At 40.7% G+C, this 20,105-nt stretch overlaps 1 protein-coding gene across 3 annotated transcripts in view; it reads right to left on the bottom strand.

Moving 5' to 3' along the window:
• TENM1 (teneurin transmembrane protein 1) overlaps positions 1-20,105 on the bottom strand; it is a 795,125-nt gene that overhangs the window by 12,377 nt on the left and 762,643 nt on the right. For all 3 annotated transcript variants that reach the window (XM_072816870.1, XM_072816872.1, XM_072816871.1), the window contains 3 exons: positions 18,835-19,007; positions 17,478-17,713; positions 5,023-5,319 (listed from right to left, as the gene is read on the bottom strand). In XM_072816870.1, the coding sequence (XP_072672971.1) occupies positions 5,023-5,319; positions 17,478-17,713; positions 18,835-19,007 (706 nt within the window). The remainder of the gene's footprint in view (positions 1-5,022; positions 5,320-17,477; positions 17,714-18,834; positions 19,008-20,105) is intronic.

The raw sequence follows: 20,105 nt of genomic DNA, 5'->3' as shown, positions 1-20,105 counted from the left end.
TGGATATGCAACCCCTTTCCTCAAAACTGATCTGTATTTCAGAAAGTTATTTGTGGAGTTATAATGCCTCACTTGTATTTAGGTATTTCACTGATATTGGTTTACCTTATTTTAACTTTTTTTGTTATTATTTTAACTTTAAATCTAAACATAAAAGGAGCACTGTTTTACAGAGGCCTCAATCCTATTTCTAATTGAGAAACATTTAAATCTCATCTTTTAATAAAAAAAAATGCTCACCCCTGGAGACTCTGATATAACTCTCTAAGGAAGCTTTACCCCTCCCTCCTTGAGAATTACCTTATCAAGCAAAAGGATTTAATTGAGCTTTATTTTCTGAAGTTTGTGTCATGAAAACAATAGGTATCTCTTCATTTGCTAAACATAAAATACATTAATATTTATGAATATGAATTATGTAAGCCTATAATAATATACACTTCAGTCTTCTAAATATGCAATTATATTCTGGTATTAAATATATTTCTTGAAAATGCATATCCTCCCTGCCCTTCTGAGAATTATTGATTTTGAATCGTGTGTCAGAACCATGAAGTCAAAGTCTGCAATTATTTGCTCATTTGTTCCTCCTTTCTGCTTCTTCCCACCACGTACTCTGTCTTGTGGACACAAAGCTGCGTACAGAAAGCCTGTCACCTCATCACCTGTGGAAGGCCCGAAGGTCCCCAAAACCCTGCTGAACAGAGGCAGGAGACTTGGCATGAGGACATGAAGGGAGAACTACATCCCCGACCAAGGCAGAACCAACAGAAGCTGGGGGGAGCTGGTGAAAAATGCCTTTGCATTACCTCTATGCTTAAAGTCAGGTTTCTCAGCTCCTTTCCAGTCTCTCCTGTCAGTTTGCCATGAACAAATGACATCTGTCACCTGTGATGCGGGCCAGGGACAATCACCATATGGCTCCCACACACTATCTAGTACCAGCCTGCCTGGGCTATGCCTTTTCCAGTCACTGTGCGTGCCTTGCCAAACATTGACAACACATCGCCATTGTGTTCTCTCCCCTGTCTAGTCCATCGTGCTGCAGTAAGCCACTGCCTGACCCCTGTCCTAGGTGGTGCTGATGCTGTGCTGTCTCAAAAGCTCCCTGGTCTGTTTTAAAGCTTTCTGCCAACGGCAAGGATGTGGATGACGTGATGAGAAAGCTCGTGAATGTAACTGTTGTGTTGCCGGAATGCCATTTAGCTCTCACTTGGCTGCTTTTTCACTTTGGGTGGGCACTAGTCTCAGTTTGTTCAAAAACAATGCATGTGAGTCCATCCAGTGCCCACAGGGCTGCTACGACAGGATAAAGGGCCATTTCTTATGAGCCCAAACAATAGAGTGGGAGACTTTGTATTTTTTTTAATTGGTTGTGAGATCCTAAAAGAGATCATTGTAAAGAAGAAAAAAAGAGCAAGCATGTAGATTCATTTGAACAAGAATAGAAATGAGCAAAGGTAGAAATTTGAAAAGGTAAAGCACTTGAAGAACCACCAGATGGCAGTGTGGGGCCACCTGGAAGCTCAAGGCACCCAGCATTGTATCCCTTTAGGCAGCCTTTGAAAATTTCAGCCCCGAAGAGACCATTTTGTGTGAATGTATCAGACTAAAGCATCTTATTAAATGATTATAAAATATCTTTAAATGCATTTTAAAAATGAAGTCCTTAAGAACGATTTTAGGAAACTGAAAGATTTACATTTTACTGTAATGCAAAATTTTAGCCCCACAAGTCTTCAAAATATAATTAACTCAGAGAAGCCTCATAAATCAAGATAGAGAATTAATGACCACAAAGAGAAAATTCAAGAAACAATAATTGATTTTTTTTAATAGAGAAGAGATCATTTAAGCAACCGCAGCTATTACCCAAATAATTATTTTTCTCCTAATGGCTACAGACCATTGTGCATGAAAATGATACACATAACTTGCACTTGCTCTAGAGGAAGTCACACAATTTCTACAAAATTTCTGCACACTGAGGTGAAATATTTGCTGTTGCTTTTTAATATATCATGGTATAGGGATGGCAAGCAAATTTACAGAGGTAATATCCAAAGTATTTTGAGCTTGAGAATTCCTACTTTAAAATATATTACAAGGGCCAGTCTCTGTCTTTGTTTTGTCCCAGGAATAGTGAAAGAATGTGCCAGCAAAGGCCATGTTGAAGAGAGGACTGAAAAGAGCACAGGAAGACAACCCCATTACCTCACCACAAAAGTTAAATCTGAATTGGATTTTGGAGATGCCTGTGTGGCTCAGTGGTTGGGCGTCTGCCTTTGGCTCAGGGCATGATCCTGGGTCCTGGGATGGAGTCCTGCATCGGGCTCCCCGCAAGGAGCCTGCTTCTCCCTCTGCCTATGTGTCTGCTTCTCTCTCTCTCTGTGTCTCTCATGAAAAAATAAATAAAGTCTTTAAAAAAATAAATTGGATTTTGGTAAATTCATTATTCCTTCCCTTTTTATTTTCTAGAATCACAATTTCAAACATGCTTTAATTTTGTTCTTTTTTTCCTTCTTTCATTTTCCTTCCTCCTTTCCTTCCTTCTGTTCTTTCTTATTTTAACTTCCCTTCAAGTAGAGGTAAGTAAGTAGCATTTGTTAGTGATTGGAAAATAAATCCTAAAATGCACTATGTAAACTGAAAGAAACTAACTTTTGTTTTTTGATAAGATGTTCTGGGCGGTTTATATTATTTCATTTAATCATCATATCTATTGAGTGAATTAGTTATTACTACTGGTAATTATAATGTTGATAAAATCAATCTCATGATAAATGGTTTTTGGAAAGTAGAGAACCATTTCATAGTTGTGTGTTTTGCAGGATCTGAGTTTTGCATAATACGATTAAGTCAAGGGATACCTTTTTTTTAAAAAAAACGTAGGCTCCACATCCAGCATAGAGCACAATATGGAGCTTAGACTCACAACCTGGAAATCAAGACCTGAGCTGAGATCAAGAGTCAGATCTTAACCGACTGAGCCACCCAGGTGCCCTGAGGCTACCTTTTAATTAGAGAACAAATTAAATATGAACTCAAGAAAGGGACAAAAGTCAACTAACTAAAAGGCACAAGTGATTCCACTTGTCTCACTGGTCAGTAAACTAGTCTTTGGAAGTCACTAGGGCTTCTCTTTTTTTTGGGCTTCTCTTAAAACATGAGACAACAGTCTGGTCTTGTGTCCACTGCAGACACTGGCAGTCTCATAGAGGTTTTGTTTGTTTGTTTGTTTTTAGAGTTATTGCCAACTAAGTTTCTGTAGCAAAGAGAACATAGGTGAAGTTTCCTTCACATGATTCTTTTCTCAGGAAAGTTTGAGGAAATAATCAGCTAATTCAGAAAAGAGAAAAAGTAAAATAGCTTCTTTGGTGTCAAAGAGGCTGCACGAAGGGCTAATATTCAAGTTTTTAGTAGTCTCTTCCGCTATTGTATAGGCAGTCTAAATGAAAAGTCTTAGAGACTCAGATGTAACTGTCTACAGGCAGTTATAGCTCAGCGGCCAAACCGTGGTGCTAATGAAGTTGGGGTTATGAGTTCAAACCCATGCATACTCCTAGGGAGTGATGGTTACTTCAAGCTACATGTATGACCTGTGAAAGGGTCAGTGCAAACCCATCCTCATTCCTCAAAAAACAAATCAGCCTATAGTCTAATAATCAGCGGTACCTTTTTTTCATATGAAGGTCGTCATTACATGCATTGCCCCTGTAAACGTACCACCAAATATCTGGATGCACAGAATTTTGTACCGAGTTCAGCACTTTATGCACATGAGCCATAGGATTTTTCAAATCATTCTTGTTACCAAAATTCAAGAGGAGAGATCCACTCTGTATAAGATTCAGGTGCTCCCAGTGTAGAGTACAGATTATAGATTGGATCTATTTCTTCAGCAGACAAGGGGTGGATACAGCAGAGGACTCTCTTCTTTACCCTGGCTCCCAAGTGGAATTCTGCTTTATCTCCTAGGCATTTGCAACTTGGCAATTTCCCCAGCAACTGCCTCTGGGAAGTAGTATTATAGTTTCATAATCACATACAACCACTGGCACGCTATTTTCCCCCAAAACTTTGGGGAGTGTATCAGAAAGGCTTGGCGTTATTTGGTGCAAAGAGTGAAATTTTGTCATGTGAGCTCTGAGCTCCTGTGATTTCTGTAAGAACTTCTAGGGGTTAACTTGCACTCATTACCCTTGAATCCTCAAGGGAAAGCATTTTTCAATTTTCCCAGAAATTAATTCAGGACTGATGAATTCAGTTGAATGGATAGATTTGGGAAACAAAAGACACCATCTTAGGACATCAGAAATTGAGATGGTGGATGGAAATCATTTTCTCTTATGGTTCTTTGCTACTGATCTGGCCAGAAACCATTTTGCCACATGGAGGCTGTCTGACAAATGGTTCCGGTGGTGGGATTAAAATCCTTGTCTATTTCCATCAGACAGGAGCCCACGAGCTCCCATTACAGGTGCTGCTGGAGACTCTCTGTACACAAAGGACTATTACCAATGAGGCCCCACTGCCACCATTTGCTCAGACTGATTACTTGTGAAAATCAGTCCTAAAATGTATGCTACTAAAACTTGACTGATTATCCCAACAAAATTAGAATTCCTTATCCTCTGTGTAAGAGGCTCTTTTCCAGAGCTGAGATACATTAACACACAATTTCATAATTTTCTACCTATTTTACCTCAGTGTGAGCTTTCATAATAATAAAGGTGCCTTTTCAAGAGCGTGAGCAAATATGCTCAAATGAGGAGAAAGCTAAGCCATTATCCTGACTTCGGTTTGAAAGGGTACCTGGCAGAGTGTGGGGTTGGGGAAAGTTTTTAGCAGAAAAACAACTTATCCTTATAGATACATTTTGTTGTTGTTACTTCTACAGAGCAGAATTGCCAGGACAGACTTTTCTCCTGTAGATCTCTTCACCAAGCTTGGTAATTAGGGCCATTTTCAATATTCTCATTCAGAAACTCAGACCTAGTTTATTTTCCCGGACATACTTACCTTTTCTAAGTAGGTATAGCTCCAAATTTTCCCATCAGCCCAAGTTCTTGAAATTATTTTCCCACTCTGGTCATATTCCATTTTTTCATTCCACGTCCCTCTTTGAATAAACGTCACCAATCCCGAAGGTGAATATGTGATGTTCACTTCATTATATCTGCTTACAGGGGACCACAGAATTGGTCGTCCAGTCTGGTCATAAAGAATTCGAAGGGTGAATTTCCGGTGGTCATCATAGATCTTTCCTGTGCGAGTTATGTGATCAAAATCTATGGAGAGCAGGTTTCGGTTGTGGGCCTACAAAACAGATATGAGATACATTTTAAGCACTGCTTTGGTTCCTCTCATGAAATGCATTCACAGTCATGAAGCCACCACCTTAAATCCACCTCAAGCTAAAGACAAAAGAAGATGTTGGGGGTGGGTGTCGGGAGGACGGAAGGCCAGTTATGGGAGGTTTTCAGGTTTTCAGGCAAAGCACAGTAAACTGGGATAGAGTTTTTATGCAGATTTAAGTCCTCACCTTTCCCACTGATAAGAGTTTCTAGAGATTTAGAGCCATCTTCCCCTTCCTGGTACAGAGAGGGAGACACCCTTACAAACGGAGATTTCCCTTATAAACATAGATGCCTCTTACAAAAGGGCGACTTCTACTCAGTTTTCAGAGCTTCTGTGTCTGCTGCTTCTTTTTATTTTATTTTTTTTATTTGAGTTCAATTTGCCAACATATAGCATAACACCCAGTGCTCATCCCGCCAAGTGCCCCCCTCTTAATATCAGCCTGAATACCTGGGTGGCTCAGTCTCTTAAGCGTCTACTCCTGGTTTCCTCTTGGGCCATGATTCCAGGATCCTGGGATCAAGCCCTGCATGGGGCTCCTTGCCCAGCCTATAGCTTGCTGGGAGTCTCTCTCTTCTTCTGCCTTTCCCTAACCTTGCATGCACTCGTGTGTGTGCCCGCTTGCACACACACTCTCTCTCTCTGAAAAGAAAAATCCGCCTAAAATAAACTTTACACCAAAAAGGCATATTTTAGGGTGGCAAATTCTGCTCCTTCAAACGAGAAAGGAGAGACTTTGAGAAGTGTCAACAGCAGGAGTCAGGAACCATTTCATTAGCAGCTTGTCTGTGCACCAGTCATTTCTTCTATTAGGGGTTTAGTTTTCTTATCTGTGAAATGGGAGTGATATTACCACCTCATGCCACAGAGTTGTGCTAAGAATCAAATAAAATTACATTTACAGCTAACTGGTGAAAGGTAAAAATAACATTAGTAATTGTTATTTTAAAAATAAAATGATTACTCATTTAGGTTAAGCTTTGAATGGGCTCATGTGTCAGATTACAAGGTGACTGTGGTTTGGTATGCTAGATTTATATCTGTAGAATTGTTAACATGATCCGGAACAGAATGTTAAATATCTAGCTAATGACTAAGGGAGAAAAAAAACAACATTAGGGTTTGACTACATTAATCATAGTTGAACTGAACTGATTCGCTTGCTGCTCAACTAAACTTTATGGTCATTTTTAATTTTTGTGGTCAGAGATCCTTTTAAACATCTGAAAGCTTCATAGTGTCCCCAGAAAAAATGCACATAAACACATACATGAACATTATAAATACAGTCTCAAAGGGGTTCAGAAACCCAATTGTGGAACCTCTAGGGGGTCTCAATAGTCCAAATTTAAAATCTTGGTTCAGAGTTTTTTTTTTAATTTTTATTGAAAAATTTTTATTGGGGAGGTGGGCGGGGGGTTGGGGTGACTGGGTGATGGGCACTGAGGTGGGCACTTGGTGGGATGAGCACTGGGTGTTACGCTAAATGTTGGCAAATTGAACTCCAATAAAAAATATAAAAAAAGAAAAATTTTTATTTTTAAAATTGAGATATAATTGACATATAACATTATATTAGTGTCAGGTGTACAACACAATAATTCAATATTTGTATGTATTGTGAAATGATCACCACGTAAGTCTAGTTAACATCCATCACCACACAGAGTTACATATTTTTTTTCTTGTGATGAGAGCTTTTAAGATCTATTCTCTTGGCACCTTTCAAATATATGATACAGTTTTATTAACTATAGTCTCCATGCTGCCCATTACATCCCCAGGACTTCTTTTTAAAAATATTTTATTTATTTATTCATGAGAGACACACAGAGAGAGGCAGAGACATAGGCAGAGGGAGAAGCAGGCTCCCTGAGTGGAGCCTGATGTGGACTCCATCCCAAGATCCCGGGATCACCACCTGAGGCAAAGGCAGAGGCTCAACACAGAGCCACTCAGGTGCTCAACACGGAGCCACTCAGGTGCCCTCATCTGCTCTTATTCTTGTCCTGGGAACCACCCTCCTTCCCTTTAAAGCCTTAAGACCCTCTCCCATTCCTTAGTTTAGGATGGCATATAAGCCTTATATTTCCTTGACTGTTTTTGAGCCTTTTGTATTTTTGTGGAGCCTCCATAAGTACAAAATTGAATTTGTTTTTTTTCTCATTAATTTGTCTCATGTGAATTTTATTAGACCAACTGAAGAACCTAAAAGGAAGATGAGAAAAATTTTCCACCCCTACAATTGCAAAGCCCACATTCTCATTTCAAAGTCCAGTCTTCCCTTGTTCACTTTGGTTTTCAAAACAATTTCCTCAAACACCACCCTCCATCATAAAAGTGATGTTTTATCATTGCAGAAAAATTGGAAAATAAAGAAATAGAAAAAGAAAATAATTACTTGTAATCTCATCCTCCAATGCTAATCACTGCTAATACTTGGCTGCATTCCATTCATCTCTCTTTTTTGCATAATCTGTTTATACATTCAAGAAATACAACTAGGATTGTACTTAAAAGTTCTATGTCCTACTTTTTAGCTAATGTTTATCTTGAGCATTCCTTGTATTATTAAATATTCTTAAAATGTGGATTTTAATGGTTGCATAGTATCTTCTTATATGAATATTATTTTCCTTCTTCCTATTGTTGGAAATTAGAGTTTTTGATCCATTATTCTTTCATATTTAATATTTTGTTGAACATTTTCCCTTAATACAGAACTCTACAAGTGAAATTACCAGGTGAAATGATAAGAATATATTAAAGACTCCTGATGCAACATGAGTTATTACTTTCTAGCGCAGGAAGTTTCTAAGTAGTAGTGGGGGAGCCCACCTTATTCCATCCTTACCAGCATCAAGTAAATGTTAGCACTGTCAGTAAACTTTTCTCAATATGAGAGTGGGAAAATGGTATGTTACTATGGTTTAAATTTGCATTTATTTGATAACTAGTGAGGTTGAACCTTTTTAAAGGTCTATTGGTGACATGTATGTTACCTACTCGTGAAGGTTTTTTTTTTTTTCATTCTTTTTGTTGGGGTATGGCACTTTGCTTTAAGATAAAATATCTTTGGTTCAGTTTCTTCATCAGCCAGCTGTGGCTAATAATATTTGCCCTTAAATTTTTTTTAAAAAAGGACCTATCAAATGTTCCATGCTATGAATCTTGTCCAGAAGACTAGAGATTAGATACTTAAAATTATTTGAAAGGAAATGCTGTTAGTCTCAGGGGTAGGTTTAATTCAGGGAATAGAGCCACACACAGATTGGGAATCATGACTCTTTAAACCATCTGTGTAGCCAATGTGTGCAGTGTTGTAGTGCATAAATATACAGTAACCTGCTGTTATTACCTAAAAGGTGATAGTGAAGCACATATTTTTTGTCTTTTGATACACAGGGCTTGGAAACCTATACATAACCAGGTGTTCTTTCTTCAACTACCTTTCCTGTGGTTTTATAGCCACGTATCTCCAACTGTAATAACGCTCATTTACAATAGCTGTAAAATATCCATGTACTCCCAGAGACGGTTGTAACTGTTACAATTTATGTTATAATGATAGTTAAAGAGCCAAAGTAACAAGTGATTTCCAGTTCAACTAAATTTGTGGTTTTATTTGTCTGATAGATTAAGTTTACTACTCAAGAACACATTTCTTAATAAAGTCATTACAGTTACACAAGCAGGGATCACTGTTAAGTGGTACAAAGCAAGCAGAGAGGAAGGCGGCCTAATGTTCCTTCTCTGCTTGTCAGTATGTCCGCAACCAGGCTTCTCTTTTTCTGGATAATGTACTCTGATACTCAGATGCTGTTGAAAAACTATTTTCAAAGCTTCAGAAGGTGTGACATTGTGATTTATAAGAAATGTATATTTGGTCTTGGACCCTGTTCCTGGCACAAAGTTCCTAAAACCCTTGGAATCTCCTCTGATAAGAGTGATAAAGCTGCCTTTTGTCATGTTAGTGAGGTGACTTTTGGAAGGCCCTCAAGTAACCTAAGAATGGGGGCTGATTTGCCAGGGAAACCAACCACATGATAGAGGATTAGGACTTTTAGTATCTCCATCCAAACCTCCAGGGAAGGGTGGGAGTTGCAGGAGGTTGAATCCATTGCCAGTGGCCAATGATATAATCTATCATTCCTAAGTAATGAAACCTGCATAAAAACCCAAAGGACAGGCTGCAGTGCTTCTGGGTTGGTGAACAAGTGGAGACCCTGGGAGAGTGGCGCGTGTGGAGGGCATGGAAGCCCCGCGCCCTCTCCCCATACTTCGCCTTCTGCATCTCTTCCATCCAGTTCTTCCTGAGAAGAACTTTTATAATAAATTGGTAATCTTCTAAGCAAAATGTTTCTAAGTTCCATGAGCTGCTCTAGCAAATGAATCAAACCCAAGGAAAGGGTTGTGGGAACATCTCATTTATAGCCTGTCCATCAGAAGCACTGGCAACAACTTGGGCATGGTGACTGGCATCTGAAATAGCAGGCAGGAGACAGTTTTGTAGGACTGAAAACCCATGGAATCTGATGTTATTTATTGGTAAATAGTGTCAGAATTGAATTGAATTGTAGGACAGCCGGCTCATGTTCCAAGACTTGCTTGTTGATGTGGGGAACTCCACAACTCCACTTCCCACATTGGAATTGGGTCCAGGAACCCAAAAGAGAAGGTAATGTAAAATGGCTAAAAGCTGAAAGGCGGGTGAAGGAACAGAAGATGTCACACAGTACCCCCAAATCTCCTGTGGATACTATGTGTGAGAAGGCTGGGAAGGAGTATGCTTGTCCAGGTGGGCTGCTCCATTCTTATCCTTGAGTGCTTACATACTCCAGCCATTTTGTCAGGAATCCAAACTTAAGCTGACTGCCTATGGCTATTGGGGTCATAAGCAAGGTTGGGAAAGCTCCACATTTATAGGAACACTAGTTTGCCTGAAAGACAACAATCGCCTTTGACCCAAGTGTGGGCCATGATCTTTATTTCCACTTGCACGGGAGCAGAATTTGCCATTCCAAAATATGCCTCTTTGGCATAAGGATTATTTTAGGCTGATTATTTTTAAGAAACAGCAACAAGGAGAAGCTCTTTAAAAAGCTGTGAAGTTACCCATTTGTATTTATAAGGGGAATTTCTATTTGTAAGGGTGTCTCTCTGTACCAGAAAGTGGGGAATGACTAAATCTCTAGAAACTTTTAGCAACAGAGAAGGTGAGGATTTAAAACTGCACAACAACTGCATCCTTTTTTATTGTCACTTTCCTGGTAACCTCCCATAACTGACTCCGCACCTCCCACATCTTTTGTCTTTAGCTGGAGATGTTACTTAAGGTATTGGCTTTAGCTAATTGGGGAACTACTCAGTTTCCCTGGGTCTCTCATATACACAGTAGGTATACATGTTGTTAGACTTATGTTTGTTTTTCTCCTCCTCAACCTATTCTATGTCAGTTTAATTATTACACCAGCCAAAGAACTTAAAAGGGTAGAAGGAAATTGTTTATCTCCCCAACATACTCTTCCTCCAAACGGTCTATACTAATTCTTGTGCTGGAAAAGAGGGGACAAAGAAAGAGGTGAAATTTGGTAATAGCCCCAAGTTAAAATGGGTTTCTTGTCTCTTTGGATAAGGACGCACATTGAATGAGACCTCTGGATTTGGCAACTTATGAGCTGTATGTTGGGGTAAGAAAGTTGGACTTGGTAACAATTTTTCATAGGGGAAAAAGTATCTGTGCTTTAATTCATCCTTTGGTTCCCTTATATTTTTTTTTTCAGCTTTGCTAAGGAGAAGTAAGGAGGAGGGCTTGCTTTTTGTTCATACTTGGACCAGAAAGGAAAGAGGGAAGTGAGTGCCCTGGGGAACCATGGGTTGTGTTTCTAGCAGAAATCAAAAGTGCTTGGAAAGGGTGGGTACAAGCAGAAGCTCCAAAGAAAAGTGCCTTTGTCTCCACTCAGAGCCTTTTCTCGCTTCTTCCTAGGAATTCGTGTTTTAATTGCTTAAGAAAAACTCCTTTCAACCCTTCCAATACAAGACTCATTCAATTAGTAGGATACAGATATATTAAGTTGTTTACTGATATTTGACTGTTTTTAGCCTATAAGAAGGGCAATTTGCTATGGTTCAACTTAATATCTTTTATATATTTTATTATTATATAAATATATATAAACACATACACAAAATGTGTTGAATTCTAAGCTATGATTATGTCAATTAATTTTTTAAAAAATATTTATTTATTTATTTTAGACAGAAATAGCAGGGGGAGGAGTAGAGGAAGAGAGAATCCTCAAGCAGACTCCCCACTGAGCATGGAGGCTCACATGGGGCTGGATCCCAGGACCCTGAGATCATGACCTGAGTCAAAATCAACAGCTGGCCACTTAACTTACTGAGCCACTCAAGTGCCCCATGATTTCTTCTACAAAGAAGAGAAGGCTGAATTTTCAAGGATGCTGTCTGGCATTTCAGCTCACAATGCCACTGAATTACCCTGTTAATTTTTGCTGAAAAAATCAGAAGATGAATAAGTGAGATGGGCCAAATAATCACATCACTGGGAGATACACTGTATTTAATTTCCTTGAATTTATGAGAATGGATAGAAAAATCACAGTCTATTTTAAATTAGTACATGCTACTTTACGCTCACTGGTTTTAAGGTAATTAGTACTTGATTTTTAGAAATTAATCAGTACAATGCTACAGATTTTATTTTTAATTGATCATTGTTAGGCTGACAATCAAAACTATACTTAGCCTTGCTTTTATTTCACAGATTTGCCTATAAACTAATAAGGCATGTATTTCGTGTTAGCATCAGCTGCTACTACCCCATCTGGATTTTCCTTTTACCTCTTTTTTCTTATTGACTCCCAAGACAACTTCCTTACCTTGCCAGTCCACAATATCTTAGTGCTAGTAGGGATCTTGAGACATGGGCTATTGAATTGACCTGCCTGGGTTCAAATCCTGCTATCACCACATACTAGCTATGTGCGACCTCTCTCTTCCTTCCTTTCTTCCTTCCTTCCTTTCTTTCTTCCTTTCTTAGAGAAGGGGTTGCAGAGGGAGAGGGAAAGAGAGAATCTTAAGCAGGGCCCATGCCTAGAGCTAAGACCAATGCAGGGCTTGACATGGGGCTTGATCTAACAACCCTGAGCTTATGGCCCAAGCTGAAATCAAGAGTTGGATGCTTGACTGACTGAGGCAACCAGGCACCCTGTCTCTGTGCCAGTTTCTTAATCTGTAAAATGAGGATGGTAATAATAGAACCCACCGGATAAAATGTTATGAGTACTAAATGAGCTAATACATGGCCATATACATAGTAAGACCTCAGTGAATGTTAGCTGCTGTAATTATGCTCAATTGTGATAAGGCTACTAATGATAGAGATTGCATAGCCCATATCCTCACTTCATAGATGTGAAAAGTGGCACAAAAGTATGGGCATACCAGTTCTTCCTCAAAATCTTGTTCATTTTGCCCACCTGACTTCTGCTATATCATTTAACTTGGAGGTTTTCTGCATTATATTAATTTGTTCTTGTTTAAATACTTTCCTGTTGGTGAATTCATTTGTGTAATCATACAGCAGACACTTGAAATTTTTTATGCCAAATTATTAACGTTTATATGCATGTGGAATAATATGTGAAATAATACTTTCTTTCTAGTTGTCTTAGTGGAATTGACTCAAGATTAACAAGTAGAGTAGCTTCTAGTATTTGAAGGCCCCAAGAATTCGCTGACCCAAAAAAACCCAATTCTGCCCAGTTGCCTAAAATCTCCTGTCTCCAGGTGACTCCTTAGGGGTAAGATGCACTGTTACTTGGGACTGAGAACCACAGATATATATTTTTAAATAGATTAATCTATCTGCAAGCAGACTCCTTATCTAAATTTTCACAAAATAAATCCCTCCAGCTGACCTGGGGAGAAGGAAGTTAAAATAGCATGAAGCAAATGTGAACTGCAGCTCTGAGCAGCCAGCAGCTGAGTGCCCTGTCAGCAAAGGCATTTTCTGAGAATGGAGGGAGATGCTGGAACCCTCTTGGCTGCCTCCCAAACTCCCCATCATTTGTCAGCCTGGGACCCTGTGTTGCATCTGGGCTTGTTTGCCCTTTCAGAGCGCAGATCACGTATGAACGTTCACATGTTGCATTGAAAAACCAATCTACCCCGTTCTCAGTTATCTTTGAGTGAAGAGGGGACAAAAATCAATTGTGAGGGTTTTAGGTTAGTCTTTGCTTCATTTTGCTTGTAAACATATAATCATCTTACTTGATTTTATGACTTTGGTTTGAAGTGCTAAGCTTCCTGGATTTTTTTTTTCCTTTTCATAAAGGAGGCTGCAGTGCAGGGGTTTGGCTGTAACCTCACATCTCAGTCTGTGAAATCTTGTAAAGAGCTCTGGGATCCAGTACTGGGATCTGTCTCCTATAACGGTGTTATTATCTGTGGATGTGGCTAGGTGCAATCTGGGTGAAGTTCCTAAACTGGTTTGCTGTTGGTGAATGTCCAATTCCTTTACAACTGCTTCCATTGTTATCTGTGCTCTAATTTCTCCATTGTCCAGGGAAATGTATTTATGGGGACAGGCTGATGCAGCAGATAAGATACATGGACTGGATGTAAAAGTACTTTGCAAGGAAGATGATTCAAACACAACTCAGGTTGGGGGGAAATGGATTTTTAAAATAAAGGAAATCTCAGGATGTTAATGTGATTTATTTCACTTAATGGAGCTGGTGCAGGATGGCCCAGAGGTAACAAATCCCTTGCTTGCCGAGGCTGAGCAGGAAATCACGTTTTTCAGCAGTCTGCCTTGCTCACCTTGAAGGGGATCCTGACTTTGTATGAAAACCCCCCACCAGTCATTGGAGAAGAGCAATCCTTGTTGCTTTCTCTCCAAGAGAGATGTCTATCCTTTTCTGCTTTTTCTTCGAGCTAGAAGGTCTAGAGTGGATGTGATAGGTAGCTTTATGGAATGTCCATCATCTTAACCAAATGTGCCTTTAAATGAACCTGTCATTTTGTGTCCGAACAATTAGTGTTTTATGACCTGCTGCCCAAGCACAATTAAAAATCACAATCATACCTTTGTTTGTTTGTTTTTAAAGAAGAGTCCTATTTCCTACAGTACAGCATGAGGTTTCGATGTTGTGGGACTATCTGAACCTGGTATTCCGTCTCAAGAGCTCTGGGACCCCGACTTGTTCTCCCTCTGAAATGGCTGCTCCACCAGGAGAAATAAATGATGCAGTCCAAGGCCTTGAGGTACTTGAGGGTGTCAGAGAGGCTTATTCCTTACATGTATGCTTACAAATGGGTCACTGTATATCTGGCCCAGGAAGAGGGAACGTTACATCTCGTGCCATCTGCTTGCCCCTTGAAAAGCTTCCAGAAACGAAGGGGCACCATCTCTGAAATAATAAACTCAGCAGGGGAAGACAATTTGCTTTGCCTAAATTGGATTCACACCTACACGAGGGGAATATATTCCTTCCGTTAAATTAGATTTGCCTAATATGGGGAAACTGAGGCAGCAGTATAAAAAAATGCAGAAGGATGGGGAGAGAAGGTAAGAATTAGCCAGTTAAACAGTTTCCCTTCGCTTGCCTCTTCCACATTTCCCCTGCCTGGAGGCTAGCCAGTTGTCCTGTACCACCCACACTTGCCAGTACATTAGAGTCGATTATTTGTCTCTTTTTGTCAGCATTGAAATGAGGAGTCAGGCCCTGCCAAGGCGGCTCCACTGAGTGGGGCAATGATTTATAGATTAATTATTTTAAGGAACAAGGCAGCACAGCATGATGTAGTGGAAAGAGTGCTGTGCTAGGTGAAGACCTGCATTGTAGTGCTGGCTCTGATCCTGAATAGCTGTTTGACTTTGGGCAAATCACTTAACCTCTCTGGGCCTTAGTCTCCTTATCTGTAAATTGGGAATAAAAACAATTGATGGTTGTGGTGATCAAATAAAATCCTGGCTATGAAAGCATTTTGTTAACTCTAAAGCCCTAAACATATGTAAAGGATTGCTGTTAGGTTTCTAGGGACATGCATGGTTACACTGCTCAGTTGATAAGGGGCTCCATTCTGTGGCAGGACCTCAGGAAGTACCCTAGAAGTCACGTAACAGAGAAGGTCCTGCTTCTAAGCAGTTCCACAGATCTGCTCAACTATACCACAGGAAGGGAAATGGGTCAATTGTAAGTAGAATTCACTAAATAACACTTAACTCCTTAACACTACAGAGCCCCTAGATGTTTTATGACCATTAGCTTTTCAACATGAAGGACACTCTGGGATATGAGGTGTAAATTATAGTTTATAATTTCTTCATTATCTGTGCACATGGAGGGGAGAGAATGGTGGGTTATCTTAGAAAGTGGAGAATCCCAAAGTCACATAGTACAGGATGGGTTATCCTAAAGAATAGGAAAACCCAAAGGCACACAGTGTATGATCTGGTTCATAATGTTTTATTGAGGCTATAAACTGGGGGAGGCACTAAGAGTTCATTTCTTTGATGCAAATATTCTGTGGTGAATCCATGAAGCTGATAAGCCTTATGTAGATGGTTCTTACTTTAGTATGATATTTTCATTTCATAGGTGAAGAAAATAAAGGCATTTCTTTTTTTTTTTGTTTTGTTTTGTTTTTTATTAAGTAGGCTCCACACCCAGCATGGAGCCTAACTTGGGGCTTGAACTCACAACCCTGAGATTGAGACCTGAGCCGAGATCACGAGTCAGACACTTAACTGACTGAGCCACCCAGCCACCCCAATAAAGACATTTCTTAAGCCACGTCAAAGGGATCCTACCCAGGAGATCCCATTTCTAGACTTCTGACAGAAACCCTGACTGCCTCCCACACAGAGATGTGCATGTGACTATGTGGACTGGTTTTACTTCTCAGTTCAGTGGCACATCAGCAGTAAATGCTTGGATAGAGACTAGCAACAGGATAGAATCAAAACATACAAATTGCCTTCTGCATATAGATAACTCTAGCGGCATTACAAAGACCACTGAAGTCGGAGTCTATGTGTTGCCAACAGAACTGGTTGTAAAGGAATATACTGTCGTGGATTATTTTGTCCTTATCGCGCGCCTCTGGACTGGTTGGACCGTTTCTGGTCGGAACTGGGTGGTTGTCTGGCGTCGTATTTCCACAGCCTAAAGGTTACCACGTTTTCACCGTGAGCGAGTTGGTACCGTGAGTGAAGAAAATGCAAGCTTCTCAGGTGTCCCGGCGTGACACAGGTGCTGAAAGCAGGCCTGGCCTCAATTGTGAGTGATTGTTTCCCTGGGGCTGGCAGTTGCTCTGGGGCTGATATTGAATGTTACTATATTTGGAGAGTTGGTCACATCATCCTAACATTGGTTAATGTTTGAGAAGGGACAGGTAGACACAGTGCTGTGGTGGTTGTAGGCTTTGTGGGCTGCAGAAAGGCAGGCCTGATGGAGATCTCTGGCTGACGGCAGTCAACTGTGCCTGGTAAGGACTTGAAAGCCCCCAGACCTTCGATTTCCTCCGGGAAGCCCTCTCTGAGCACTGACCGGCTAATCCGATCTCAGGACTAGTCCTTCACCCTCTGGCCCTTAGTAATGTATTCACGGTAATGATATCATTCACCGAGTTTTCCTTTTAATTTGCCTCTGTCCAAAGGTTGCCTCATGTCCTGCATCCTTGTGTTTGCGCCTACCTGCTCTTGCCACATAAAGTATGAAGTACCCCCAGAGTAGGGAGCTGGGTCCATGTAGGGAGCCCGATAACCATCTCCCCGGCACGCTGTGAGCGATTCTGGAGGGCCTCCTGACTAAACACATTTCTCCACCCAGACTTTCTTTGGTGCCTGAAATTGCTACTATTAGAGCACTTTAGCTGGCTAATGACAAAGAAAGCTCCTATTAGAATGTTCATTTAAGGATACTGAACCATTATCAGCCATTAGCACCCTCTCTTGAATTAGTGTATCATATAAGCCAGTCAGTCACCTAGAAACGCTGGGTTGCAATGGGACTTCTGATTAGGGCAGCTCTGCAGTTTTCCAACAGCAAACAAAAGTTTTGTGTCTCTGTGAGGTCAAGCCTTACCCTCAGTCTCCTTTCGAAAGCCGAAACGTTGCCTCTGTTTTGCTCCTTGCGCTGCCGCCACTCGATGAGGTTGGCGTTGTGCTCTCCGGGCAGGGAGATGTTGCATTTGCCCAGGGTGGGGTTCACGGCCCCGGCCAAGATGTGGGGCTCGGAGCTGAGGCTGATCTCCATCCCGCTGGCAAAGGTGACGCGTAGGGAGCCGTCTGGACTCACCCGATAGGTGCTCTGGGTATTTTCTGTAGGCGGAGGGGCAAAGGGGGAAGAGGGGAGGAAAGGGAAGTGCAGGAAGCAGAGAAGAGAAAGTTTAGCTTCCGGAGGCGACCGCACGAAGGCTGAGCAGGTGGCTCGCCTGGGGACCCAACTGCCCTCGGGGCTGGGCAGCCGCTCTCACAGGCACAAGCGCTCTCTGTCCATTTGGGCCTTGTTATTTTCATAGCTGGGGTATCTTGTTTCTTGGATAAAAGATTCCTGCCGAATGCTGCAGGCTGTTTTTGGCTTGTCTCTTTCACTTTTAAAGAATTCCCTCACAAAATCCTTCTCTGACTTGGTGGATTGGCCTCTTCGGTTTGCTATGCTGGGAGCCAGAAGGAGAAGAGGAAGTTCACCTCCACATCCTGACCGCCTGGGGACACGGGCATGGCTATCGCACCCCACAAAGTGAGTACACCGACAAAGGCTGCTACCGATCCTTTCAGTGAGCCTGAACTCTGGGCAGTTCTGTGTCTGGCCCCACAACCTAACAACAGAATTGGTCCTTAATGACCAGGCAGAGAGAAAACAATTTCTCTGTCCATGTCCCTCTAGCTTCTGAGACATTACTTCCAAATGCAACCTTCCCTCCCGTCTTCCCTCCCTTTCTGTTTTCTTCTCTCTCTCTCCCTCCCTTCCTTTTTCTTCCATTCTTACTTTTATCTCTGGCTAGAATGGGATTTTGATGCTCTCATTTCACTTACTTTCCTGCTTGGTGCCGTATCCCAATTCATCCTATTTATTCACCCACGTCAGCATTGATCTAGAATGCTAATCTCAGGTGGGGCACAGGCTTCATTTCTTTAATATAACCCAATCAGAGCCTAAAAGAGCTTCACAAACAGCTGGGTGTTGGGAAATGACTTGAAGGGAGAGAAGATTTGGCAGGGATTGAACCTCACAGCTCCCACAGAGATGTGGCCCAATGTTGCTACACGAACTTTGTGAAAGGTGTGATTTTATTTGGATTTCAGCCTCCATAGCTGGAAAATAAGAAGCCACCTTCGCAGCCAGAAATGAATTCTATTGATTAATGGTGTGCAGAGGTTTGATGGTAAAAGTTCAGAAAGGTGCTATTACAGTCAGGTGAAGTGGGAAGTATCCTTACCTTGTTTTAAAATATATATGGTACTAGTTGCTGTCAAGTTGGTTGACATGAGGACATTTTCACGGTTGGAAGTATCTAATTCCACTTTTGTCAGCTTCTCCAGGTCACTGTGAAAGCTGCTGACCTCTCCAGTGGGAAATGTTGCATTGGTCAGATGTCCCTCGGGGTCATACCTGAGGAATGTAACCAATCCCAACTTTGAAGCCTCTTGGCAGTGATAACAGGCCTTTGCAAATAAAAATCACTTGGCAGCTAATACAGTTTAACTTTGAGTGATAACAAGTATTATTAACCTTGTTCAATAAGAAGAAAAAGGTCAGAGAGATGATTAATCAAACGAAGGTATTTCTTGCAGCTTCTGAATTCTTGATGACTTCCTTGAGCTGTGCTGTTTTACAGAAAAAATATATCTGGTAATGAATCACCAGGGTGGAAAACTGATTTATGAATCATGTCCTGCTGTGTGTAATGTTGCAGGGAGGCCTCCGTTTGCAATTTGGGTCGATCCCACTAGATGTGATGGATAACAAAACCCAGCAGAGGGTGCTATTGGCAAAGGAAAAGGAGGCACAGCCGGCCCCCAGTGTCTGGAAGGGCAATAAACTGATTTTGCATTGTGATAGGAAAATTATATTTGCTGCTGTTTAAGTTGCCAAATTTGAAATGAATGAATCATTCTTACAACAAAATGAACAAGCACAGAGGATAATGGAAACATGTTCATTAAAACATTCTGGAGCCCCCTGATCTCTGTGTCACTTAATTTTTCTAAAAAAATCGTTTTAGAGTATAGTACATAATGCGTTGTAATTTGCCTATATGAGTAAGAGACAAAAAAATAATTACCTGGGATAATAGGCAATAACCTATATCTGGAAATATAGTCTAGTGAGTTTACTTTTTTTTAAAAAAAAATCAGAATGATTGTCAATCTCACTGTCCTCCAAATGGAAACTGCTTCCCTGAAGGCTTTTGATGTGGAGCTGTTCTTTTATTGCCAATAGAACCATGAAAAATAAACACTTCATTAAAAGTAAAGACATGCACTTGGAAACCCATTACTGTTTTCTTTTCAAGTTGCAAATTACAAAATATTTAAGCACTTTTATTTGCTTTTAAAATGTTAAACAATTAAATTCTTTTTACCCAAAGTGAGTAGGATACAGCCTGGACACAATGGCAAAGTCTGGCTCTACTATTTCCTCCCCCGACAATTATGCAAAATGGCATAGTGATTTAGTGTTAGTTCACTAGGTTTTAAAGAACTAAGC

Source organism: Canis lupus, chromosome X, assembly GCF_048164855.1.
Source record: "Canis lupus baileyi chromosome X, mCanLup2.hap1, whole genome shotgun sequence".
NCBI lineage: Eukaryota > Metazoa > Chordata > Mammalia > Carnivora > Canidae > Canis > Canis lupus.
This window is presented reverse-complemented; position numbering and strand designations above follow the sequence as displayed.